The 12,119-nt window shown below is 35.3% G+C and overlaps 1 protein-coding gene and 1 pseudogene across 1 annotated transcript; one reads left to right on the top strand and one right to left on the bottom strand.

Moving 5' to 3' along the window:
- Positions 1-401: 401 nt before the first annotated feature.
- Positions 402-2,074, top strand: LOC122327526 (CD48 antigen-like). The gene is made up of 3 exons (XM_043222950.1): positions 402-693; positions 1,406-1,690; positions 1,780-2,074. The coding sequence occupies exons 1-3, from the start codon at positions 414-416 to the stop codon at positions 1,938-1,940; spliced, it is 726 nt and encodes a 241-aa protein (XP_043078885.1). The 5' UTR covers positions 402-413; the 3' UTR covers positions 1,941-2,074.
- Positions 2,075-10,036: 7,962 nt separating this feature from the next.
- On the bottom strand, positions 10,037-12,119 carry LOC122327493 (annotated as a pseudogene).

Raw genomic sequence — 12,119 nt, 5'->3', positions numbered from 1 at the left:
ATCTGGCTGGTAAATATAGCTTCAAGTCTTTTTATAAACTGATTTATTGCATTTACTCACAGTTTTTAAGGTGGGTTGTTGCGGTCAATTTATTTTAGCTACTGTACGTTTAAATAAATTTAGTTGACTGACTTTGAACTAAATTTGTTTATTAAAATGTAAATGAAATACATTCTTTGCAACCACTTACCTTAAAATGTTTATAAATCTAGTAAATTATTTATTTCCATGTAAATCCAGATCATTCTGTTTTTATTTTTGCCATCATTCATTTTGCCTGCGATATTAACAGGTTTTTTATCAAACTTAACCTAAAGAGCAAGGTTTCAAAATGCTAAAAAAAATCAGGTAAACTAGTTCTTATTCATGTCTGTTCATCAGGTGTGTTTGGTGTAGATTCGGTGAGGTCAGTGATGGAGGGAGATTCTGTTACTCTAAACTCTGATCTTACTCAAATACAGTCTGATGATGAGATGATGTGGAAATATGACAACATTCTGATAGCTAAAATCTATGGGAAGGACAATAAGAGCAGGGTTTATAATGAAAGTGCTGACGGTAGATTCAGAGACAGACTGGAGCTGGATCAGACTGGATCTCTGATCATCACAAACACCAGAACCACAGACTCTGGACTTTATACAGCCTCCAGCAAAAACTCAGGAACAGTACTCTTCAGACTTACTGTCTACGGTGAGTACAGAATTTATTACACATTAACAGTCAAAAGTTTGGGATCAGTAAGATTTGTAATGTTTTTAAAGATGTTTATTATATGCTCCTCATTTGATCAAAAATATACAGAAAAAAAAAAAAAACTTAATTGAAAAAAAAAAAAAAAATAAATACATATATATATATATATATATATATATATATATATATATATATATATATATATTATTGATTTATAGATTTATAGTTTTCATAAATGCTTTATATTTTTATTTAAAATAAAACTTTAATTAATCAAAGAATCCTAAAAAAAAGTATCACAGCTTCCCCAAATTAATTGGCAGCCTACATTGATAATTCTAATAATATATCAGCATGTTAAAATTATTTCTTAAGGAGCATGCACTTTAGACTGGAGTAATGACTGATGGAAATTCAACGTTTCATCACAGAAATAAATTATATTAAATTATATATTATATATATTATATTAAATCACACATATATATATATAAAAAAAATCTATATTTTTGATGATGGATCCTTGATGGGAATAACAAACATCTTACTGATCCCATCAGTCTCATATTACTAAGAATATCATAAAAATAATAGGTGATTAGTAATATGATAATCAGCCTTTTTTAACATTTGTTTCAATTTTAAATATCAATGTCAATGGACCAACCTGGCAGTTTAACCAATTAAATTATTCTTCAATATTCTCCAGCTCGTCTGTCTACTCCTGTCATTAGCAGAGACCCCTCTGTTTTCAGAACCTACCAGCATTGTTCACTGCTGTGTTCGGTGGTGAACGTGGGTCATGTGACTCTCTCCTGGTACAAAGGAAACAGTTTATTGTCCAGCATCAATGTGTCTGATCTCAGCATCAGTCTCTCTCTAACTCTGGAGGTGGAACATCAGGAGAAAAACAACTATAGTTGTGTAGTGAACAATCCTGTCAGCAATCAGACCACACAGCTGAACATCACTCAACTTTGTCACATAAATTTAGGTTTGTCAGTGGCATTATTTATTATTATATTTTTATAGTACATTAATTCAATTTCTATTTTTTATGTTGCTAATTTCCTCCTCTATAAGATTTTATCCATTGTTGCGGTTCTACTGAAGCTGTGATCCGATTGGCCCTCTCTGCTCTGGTGGGCGTGGCTGCTGTTGCTGTGCTGGTTTATGAATTCAGATCCAGAAACCTTCGAGCAAAAGAGAGAGCAGATGTCGCAATCAAACAAGAATTAAACTGATTTTCCAACACGATCTCACCCCAACTCGTCACATATTGCCGCTTGGTCAAGGACCCTTTTGCATCACTTTTTTTGCAGCAAATTCAAAGGCCGTCAGACTGTGTTGGATTTTCACAAAGGTGTAGATGAATTTGAACCACTGGACATATAAAATCCAAATAAATAGCATTTATGATTAAATCAATATTATTATTATTAATATTTAGTGATTAAATGCTTGACTGTAACTAAAAATACAATGTATATTTTAGTTTTCCATTTTTCACTTCTGTTGTGTTTGATTTTTTATGTTCAATTTGTTTATTACAATATAAAAAAGAAATGATATTACTGTCCCTATGTCATTATTCACTGCTACATTTATTACAAATCCATTCAAAATCCTTTTTGACCACTACCTTACAGTAACTTCTGAATTTTACTGTAATTTCTATTTCTGAATGCTGCAAACCATGTTATTTACAATTAATTTACTATTAGTTTAGTTCTTAAAGCACTCATTATATTACAAGAACATGCTTTATTACAGTGGCTCCTTTCCGGCTTCAGGCTTGTGTTACTTTGCTCACAGCTGATTCATCTGATTTTGGTTTGAAATCTGTTATCCAGAACATGGATAACAGAACATATACCTACCATGGAGTTACTACAGCGATGAACAGCAATAAAAGCTGAGCCACTTTCGTGGTGCCTGAAACCCAGAGTTGACATAAACCAAACTGAAACCTACCTATTTATCTACACCAGGATTGTGGTATAAGCTCCTGGTCAAACATATAACCATGCAGTTTAACAAAAATAAATGCAAACATGTTAAAATATCTGTGATGAGACATCAAACTAAGAGCAGAGTGGAATATAATCTGCAAATTTTTACACATTTATTTTTAGTATTTACTGTGAGTGACTGTGGCCTGTTAGCTTTCTTGGTGATCAACTTTGCAGGAAAAGTATGTTTTCAACAGAAGCGGCATGTATGTATAAGTACAAAGTAAAAAGAAAATCCAAAAATGTAAATGGTGTAAGCAGAAAGATGTTATTTTGTACTACATAATAGAATAGACAGTGAATCATATTGTTTATTTATTGTTCTTTAATTTGCTACAAAAAAGTACTATATACTACAAAAGATCAAGACAATAGAAGACAATAAAGACAATAAAAGACAATAAAACATTAAGATATATATATATATATATATATATATATATATATATATATATATATATATATATATATATATATATACAGTATATATATATATATATATATATATATTAGATCATATGTTATCATCTACATTCCATAGGCTGGGCTTCATCAGGCTTATCATGTAACACAGGACTGTCTAAAAACAATACAAATATACACAAATCGAAAACACAATAAAAAAATACCTGACCTGAAATCCATTAGTTTCCATTTAATACCACATGAACGTTCTTTTTAGAATATCATACATACATTATATATATATATATAAATCTGTAATTCTCTGTAACATCAGCTGTTTATCATTAATGCACAATGCTGATCTCATATCCAATACTGTGCGAGGGTTACATTTATTAAATATTTTGCGAATGAAGACCACTAGGAGATATATTAAATGTTCTGTGTGTGACTGTTTGGCATAAATATATCAAACCCATTAAGCACACTAATACAATAATACAGCCCCTTTTCCATTTTTAGATATTTGGGTTCTAGAAAGTTTTCAGCCTTTCACAGAATCACACACTGATTAATGTCTCATGGCGATTCCTGCATACACAACATCCTCCTGCACTTGATCTCTCTGAAAGAAAAACAAACATACTTTCACATCACAGATACTTTGTAGGAGATACACGTCACAGTTATTAAGAACAAAAAACACAGCTAGATCTGACTCACTTCTAAAATAACACAAAGAAAGAAAGAAAAATCTTACAGATTCCTGTGCTTTTCTTTTGCTGAATGTTGGCGCAGCATATGTTAGTTCTTCACCGCTCTGAACTGTTTCAACAATAATAACAGACATGTAAAAACATCACAACACTGAATAAAATATAAAAATATATAAAAAATGTGCTTATGTGGTTTAAAAAATAAAACACATTATTTTGCACATACTATACACCCTGCCTTTCTGAGTTCAGTTTGTACAAGGTGAGCTCAGACTGGCCACCTATCCAGTGTGTCACCCTCGAGGAACCCACTCCGCAGGGAGTTCTCTCAGGTCTTACCTATGTTCCCACTAGCCCAGTGGTTCCCAACCTTTTCTTGTTTGAGGCACCCTTGGAAAGCCTTTCAAAAGTTCCCGGCACCCTTATAAGGAAATAGATATTTAAAATCTCCGTAGCTTTTTTATTATTATTTATTTGTTTCATTTCGAGAGTTTGCATGCAACAACACCTTATACCTAGTCCTAGATGATATGAGAATACTGTTTACACTGATTCTGCCTTAATAAAAAAATTTTGTTGAAATTTTGGCGGCACCCTCAAAAGATCTCACGGCACCCCTTAGTGCCGCGGCACACCGGTTGGGAACCACTGCACTAGCCATTGACTCCCTCTACTGAACAGTACGCACATATCACCTGGTTCAGGACACCCTGGCAGCAGGAGAACATTCTGGTACTGGTGGCCTGACATGGCCAGTGATGTCTCTCGCTTCGTCCATGGATGCTTGGTCTGTACCATCACAACCACACCTCGCTGTCTTCCCGAAGGGAAATTACAACCTCTACCCATTCCCGGCCGCCCCTGGACACACCTCAGAGTGGACTTTGCCACGGATTTACCCCCTCGTGAGGCTACACTACCATCCATGTAGTTGTCGACCATTTCTTCTAAAGCCTGTAAACAAATCCCTTTGAACAGTCTACCCACAGCTCTCGAGACTGTGGAAGCCCTCTTTACCAACATGTTCTGGAACTTTGGGCTGCCAGAGGACATTGTGTCTGACAGAGGGTCCCAGTTTATCTCCAGGGTCTTGCGGGCCTTCTTCCAACTCCTAGGAACCTCCGTCAGCTTATCATCAGGCTATCATCCCCAAACCAACGGCCAGACCGAGCGGAAAATTCAGGAGATCTCACGATAGAGACCAGGTTTTGTTTAACCTTGTTCCAATGTGTTCTAGGATACCAACCATCTCTGTTTCCATAGACTGGCGAAGCCTCTAAAGTGCCCATGGTGAATCACTGGTTCCAGGAGAGCGAGAGGGTGTGGGACTCAGCGCACGTCCATCTGCAGCGGGTAGTATGTAGACCAACAACCATGGCAGGTTACCCAATCCCACTTATCTTCCAGGAGACAAGGTGTGGCTATCCACCTCCAACTGCCCTGTAAGAAGCTTAGTCCCTGCGACATAGGGCCATTCATTATCCACTCCCAAATCAATCCTGTAACTTATCTCCTGAACTTGCCTCCACATACCTCAAGCATGTGATGCAAATGTTGCAGCTCTTACCATATTGTGATATTGTGACTCAGCACAATGATACAAAAACAATAAAACACATTACAAATGGGACATTCGTTGCATCCATTGGCGACATAATTACAGATTATAATGACTTTGCTGTCTTTTTGCGCATTGCATCCAGCAGCTTAACAACTTTACTTTATAAACTTGACTTTCAAGACAGAAGCGCCAGACTGTATTTGGAAAGTTGGAACTTCCCCATTTTCCTTCCCAAACTTGCTGCTGAATTGCTCCACAAACACATTAGCTTGCTTGGAACAATTTGCAAAACCAAGCCAGAAGGGGAGAACTGTGGTAGCCTCTTCGGTTTTTGCTAAAAGCAAGCCATAATGTCCTATATGTACCAAAAACATGGCTGTTGTACTTTTATCCAGCAGATCCAGAGCAGCGCCAAGACAAGAGGTTCATTTTGAAACCAATGGAGAGCCAAATGCATAAACAGGAAAGGTATATTGTGACAGCACTGTAACTCCATTACAAGTGTGTTATATTACTACATATACAATGTCTATTCAAGTCAGCAATTCCTTACTCAAAAACATTTATTTTTATACATATCTCAGCAGTAGATAATACTTGCCCTCTTGGCCAGTTTTCCTGCAGATACAGAAGATCCAGACTGCAGCTACAATCAACAGAGACCCAGCAGCTGCAGCAGAGATCAGCCCAGTGTACAACGAGGACAGACCTTTATCTATAATAAACAAAATAAAGCATTAATATGAGTGAATTTTTCAATCTGATCAACAACAAACTTTGTCTGTACTATATAACTTGAAAGAGCTTAATACATCCTCATTTTCCTGGACATGTCCTCTTTTTGGACCAGTTGGAAGCAGCTCATGTTGAACGTAGAGTTGCCAAATAAATATTTTTATCATAGAATTTGGCGTATTTTAAAGCAACTCTACAGTTTTTCTTTTTTTGTTGTTTTTTTTTTTACCTGAAAATGCTATCTCTAAAATGATTTCAGTGTTTGAACATCTTGATGACTGCTACCATGAACAGTAACTCAATCGTTTGCTCAGTCAGTTTACTTACATCTGAGTCGAGAGAAGCTTGTCTAACAGTTTATTGAGACATGAAACATGTTTAATTAAATGAAGACTCACAGAATTCAGTGTTTTCAACATATTTCCCATTTCTGCAGAAAATAAAGACAGTGGAGTATCTGAAGTTTCTTTATTGAGGATTCCTTTTTGCCTGGGACCCTTTAAAAGTGCCATATCTGTTTTGGCACAGATTAAAAAACTAATTCCCCAGTCTACTTCAAGTCTGAATGTTTTTTAATTATTACTTTACAGCCTAAAAATATGAGAATGTCAGATGTATAAGCTATTACAGGACACTTATCTACTTTTTTCTTCAACACGGAAGTAAGCTCATGGGTGAGAATTCTGGTTCGATAGACGCTAAAGGAAAATAACGAGATTAATAGCAACGTGCAGTAAATGGTAAAACTGTTTGCACCACAAACCAGTATGTTAATAATTAAGACATTAATATAATATGCTAAGACACGCCAATTTTCAATATCAAGCAGCAAAACAAACAGTTTTTATAGCTAAAAATAGCTGGATGCAGATAAGACCGAAAGCTAGACCAATAGAATTTACAAATGGCTGGGTCATTTTTACATGAAGAAAAATGTGGATATGTTTTTTTTTTGGATGACATAGAATTACACTTATCAACCATATGAGGGAACCGTGTTATTGTCACGCCATCACTTCCATCATCCACTTAATGTACGATCCCAATCAAACGAATACTAATCACCTAAAGACTTACCTTTCTGTTGAGGCGAGTGAATTTTCTACCATGGGTTAAAGTTTAAAATATTACATTTGTGTTGTACAGGTACAAATCATATTCTGGGGGTATCCAAGCGGTATAGAAATCATGCCCACATTCCCCTAGATAAAATTTGTGTTACCATTGTTTGGCCCTTATAATGGCCCCATAACAACACAGTGCCCCTGACTGACATACCTGAACACGTGTGACAGACCTGACTGATGTCCAGGTGTGTGGTCTGGTTTCTGATGGGGTTGTTGATCACACAGCTGTAGGTGTTTTTATCCTGATATTCCACCTCCAGAGGTAGAGAGAGACTGCTGCTGAGATCAGACACACTGATGCTGGACAATAAACTGTTTCCTTTGTACCAGGAGAGAGTCACATGACTCACGTTCACCGCCAAACACAACAATGAACAAGATGATGATGATGATGATGATAAACAGTTTCTAACAATGTCAGGAACACACAGATTAGCTGGAAAACATGAGACAATATAACAATTTTTGATGTAGCTAAAGAAATGGTGTTAAATAAACAGACAACTGTAACTGTTGAGCATGTAGCTAACTCCAAACAAAAAGACATGTGTCTGCTAGCTTTTATGTAAGTTTTTTATGCACTAGCTACTAAGTCAGTAATGTTTTTTACAGATTTAAAATTATTAAAATGCTTATATTCTTGCAGTCTATAGCTAAAATTGACCGTTGAAGAAATGCCAATAGCAACAAACAGAGTGATTGTGTACTCACCGTAGACAGTAAGTCTGAAGAGTACTGTTCCTGAGTTTTTGCTGGAGGCTGAATAAAGTCCAGAGTCTGTGGTTCTGGTGTTTCTGATGATCAGAGATCCAGTCTGATCCAGCTCCAGTCTGTCTCTGAATCTACCGTCAGCACTTTCTTTATAAACCCTGGTGCTTTTGTCTTTCCCATAGATTTTAGCTATCAGAATGTTTTCATATTTCCACATCATCTCATCATCAGACTCTATTTGAGTAAGATCAGAGTTTAGAGTAACAGAATCTCCCTCCGTCACTGACTTCACCGAATCTACACCAAACACACCTGATGAACAGACATAAATAAGAACTAGTTTACCGGAATTACCAGAGTTTTTAACATTTGGAAACTATATTTAAAAATTGTCAATGCAAAGGTTCACAGTTCAATAATATGAAGCCAACGTACAATAATGTTAAAATACAATATAACATTACGAAACAAAGACATTTCATTATAGTCTGATAAAACGTAATTGATAACATTATGGTCTTGCAGACAAATGATAATGTGTATTGCGGTCATAAATATAGTTACCATTCGGGCTCCATAGGCTCCACAAACAGAAGATTATAAACATGTCATATATTTCCTTTGGAGCTTAACGATTTTATATATATATAGTAAACATCTGAACGTTTGAAGCGATAGAGAAGCTGTGGAGGACGGCGTCGTAGGGAAGTGGTTTGATTAAACTCCTCTAGATGACACCTCCCATCGCAGACTGTATAGAACTTGTTGCATGTTTTTCACATACTATTTTTACTAAGCAGGCCTACCGCAATACTAACCAGTACTTCAATGGCTTAAGGTTGTCTACACTGGACAAAAAGCAGCAATTACAAATCCTTTTGTCCCTCATGTCAGAATTACTGACTTTTGGAGTACACCAAAATAAAGCGGGAATTAGTTTAACGTTAAGCATTTGTTACGCTGCATTGCATCGTATCAAATGGGCGCAGCATCGGTATTAAGAAAAATTGCTAACAATCACATTTCTCGCACTTTAGTGTTAAATTGTTGCAAGACTTTCACATTTCACGTCATAAACCCGACATGCAGTTTTGAAGTTGACGAATTGCGCTCATTAATGCTATCCCAGTTAAGAAAGGTTTGCATAGAAAAATGGAAAACCGTTTTATTAACAGAAAGAAGAAAAAGCAAACACGCCGATGACACGATTTCATCTTTTCAATTTTTATTATGAAAAGAAATTAAAACTTTGTTCTTAATGGTCAGCAGTCATTCAAATGTCATATTAAATCACAATAAGATGTATTTTTACTTCATTTGAATGATACTTTTTGTTTTAATAATAGCAGCGAGTCTTTATGTACAATAAATAAATCAAGCATAATAAATGAATATATACGTTTCGTGTTTGAACCACACTCCACTGTTAAGTTTAAACATTAATTGAAAACCTATTAAAAAATAAAAAATGCACTGGTGTAGGGGTTGTTTATATAACACGATATGTACTGCTCATAAGAAGCACAACCGTCCTTAAAAATGATCCTTGACCCAAAATATCAATTAAAATGTCTGCTGACGTAAATTTTCCAACAAATACGAGCAATATTTTGTATTTTTAAAGAAAAATCTAACAGGACGCAAACATTCACAACAATATATATTTGCTAAAAAGCATACGCTGCAATTCAATGCACTGAACATTAATTTTTATAAATAACTTGCTGTTATTCAAATATACATAGCAGATTAAAACATTCAAGTCTCCCAGTCAACGGCTTTCACTAAAACGGTGTAATTTATAATACACTATTGTTAAAAAAGGTTTCGAAGCTTTTGTTTCATCCTAACGTTAATCGTAATTATTTAGAATTTGGATTATTTAGTTTGTCTTGCAATTCATGTCGTTTATTTTTGACTTTTAGTCTTCACATTTCAGACAATTTCAATTAAAATTCAGAAAATTTTAGACAAACATTTCACAACTCTAGAATTTTTTTATTTTGAATATAGTGGCGTAATACAGTATAATAATATATTCTTTAGTCAAAACAGCTTAGGTGTACAGCGTTATGAAGCAAATGTTTTATTAAAGAAATCGAGACGTTAACATCAACATATTCTTATATTCTAATAAACTAATACGATTTAAAAACAAAACTTTGCTCAAAAACATGTATATGCTGCCAATGCTTCCTACCTTACAAAATTAAAAAAAAGGTATGCCAAAAATTTGATAACTACAGATATACGGATCATTTTCTCACTGAATTGATTAGCTCCACTTTTACATCCATTTTCCTGATTGTCTTTTTATTCAGAGCTGGATGGTGGTGTTGGTTCCCTCTTTTGTTGAAAACGTCTGGATCTGATATCATAAACAAGAAAAGCCAGAGCAGCCACCCCAACCAGAGCAGAGAGAGCCAATCGGATCACAGCTTCGGTAAAACCGCAACAATGGATAAGGTCTTATGAGGGAAGAAATAAGCAGCATTAGAACCAGAAATATGATTTATTTAGTTTTAGTATGATGTATGTATGTATACAAAATCCTGAATCTTAAGACCAGGGGAAACATTATAATCTGGTGGATTGTAACCAGCAAGATATAGAATAGCAGAATAATAATAGAAGAAACAAGACCAAGATACAAAAAATAGCAAGCAGTACTTACAACCTGATTACGATCCACCAGCGTGAAATATGAATGCTTATAATATTCCCCTGGTCGTAAGATTTCGTTCGGGAGTATATATATATGTGTGTGTGTGTGTGTATAGTAGGCCTACCTGAACACGGATGACAGAGTTCAGTGTGGTTGAGATGTGTGGTCTGGTTTCTGATGGGGTTGTTCACCACACAGCTGTAGGAATCATCCAGACACTCCAGATTGTAGAGCGAGAGTGGTGCTGAGATCAGACACACCGATGCTGGACAATAAACTGTTTCCTTTGTACCAGGAGAGAGTCACATGACCCACGTTCACCACCAAACACAGCAGCGAACAAGATGAAGATGATGATGATGAATTTTGTGAAGAGTCTCCGATAATGACAGGAACAGGCAGATGAGCTTGAAAACATGAGGGGAACAATTTAATTCAGTATAATAAAAATGGTGCGATAATTGTCTGTTGATTGATAGTTACAGAGAGCACAAGTTGAGAAGATGAAGTTTTAATAATATATAATATTATTGTCAAAAGTATTATTGTATATATATAAATCCTGAGTAAGTGATTGTGTACTCACCGTAGACAGTAAGACTGAAGATGTTGATGTCTGAGTTTCTGCTGGAGACTTTATAAAGTCCAGAGTCTGTGGTTCTGGTGTTTGTGATGATCAGAGATCCAGTCTGATCCAGCTCCAGTCTGCCTCTGAATCTACCGTCAGCACTTTCTTTATAAACCCTGGTGCTTTTGTCCCTCCCATAGATTTTAGCTATCAGAATGTTGTCATATTTCCACATCATCTCATCATCAGACTCTATTTGAGTAAGATCAGAGTTTAGAGTAACAGAATCTCCCTCCGTCACTGACCTCACCGAATCTACACCAAACACACCTGATGAACACATACACATAATTACTACAAATTTAGAGGTTTAACAGATTTGGAGTTTTTGTCATTTAAAAAATTATAACCAAAAAACACTTCACAGATTTATGTGTATAATGTGTCAATAATTAACCACTTTAACGTAACTAGCTGATAAAAAAGTATAATAATAATAATAATAATTAAAAAAATCATAACGATAAATGTCTACTAAAACATTAACGTAAATTATGGAAATAATAACACAATGACATGTATGTGGACAATATAATAGCTATGTTGAAATGAAAGCGCTCAGAACACTTACCACTCAGACTCCATAAGTTCAAACAGAAATATATAAATGTGCTATATATATATTTTTCCATCTCTCTGAACCACTTCAAATAATAACAGTTACTACTTTTGTGAAGGGGACACAAAACAAAGTACAATAGTTATAATAAACCTTGGCCGTTTTGTTATAAAGACGAAAGGGGACGGTGCAGCTGGTCTTTTGTAAAGTGGCTTAAAAAAACTGTGAGAGAACCACTTCCTGACTGTTTTGGTCCTTCCTATAGAAAGTATGCTAGATGATAGCATTGGCTGGGGAGGTGGGG

Source organism: Puntigrus tetrazona, chromosome 22 (assembly GCF_018831695.1).
Source record: "Puntigrus tetrazona isolate hp1 chromosome 22, ASM1883169v1, whole genome shotgun sequence".
In the NCBI taxonomy this organism is placed as follows: Eukaryota; Metazoa; Chordata; class Actinopteri; order Cypriniformes; family Cyprinidae; genus Puntigrus; species Puntigrus tetrazona.
Note: the sequence above shows the minus strand (reverse complement) of the source record. Positions and strands in the feature narration are given on the sequence as shown.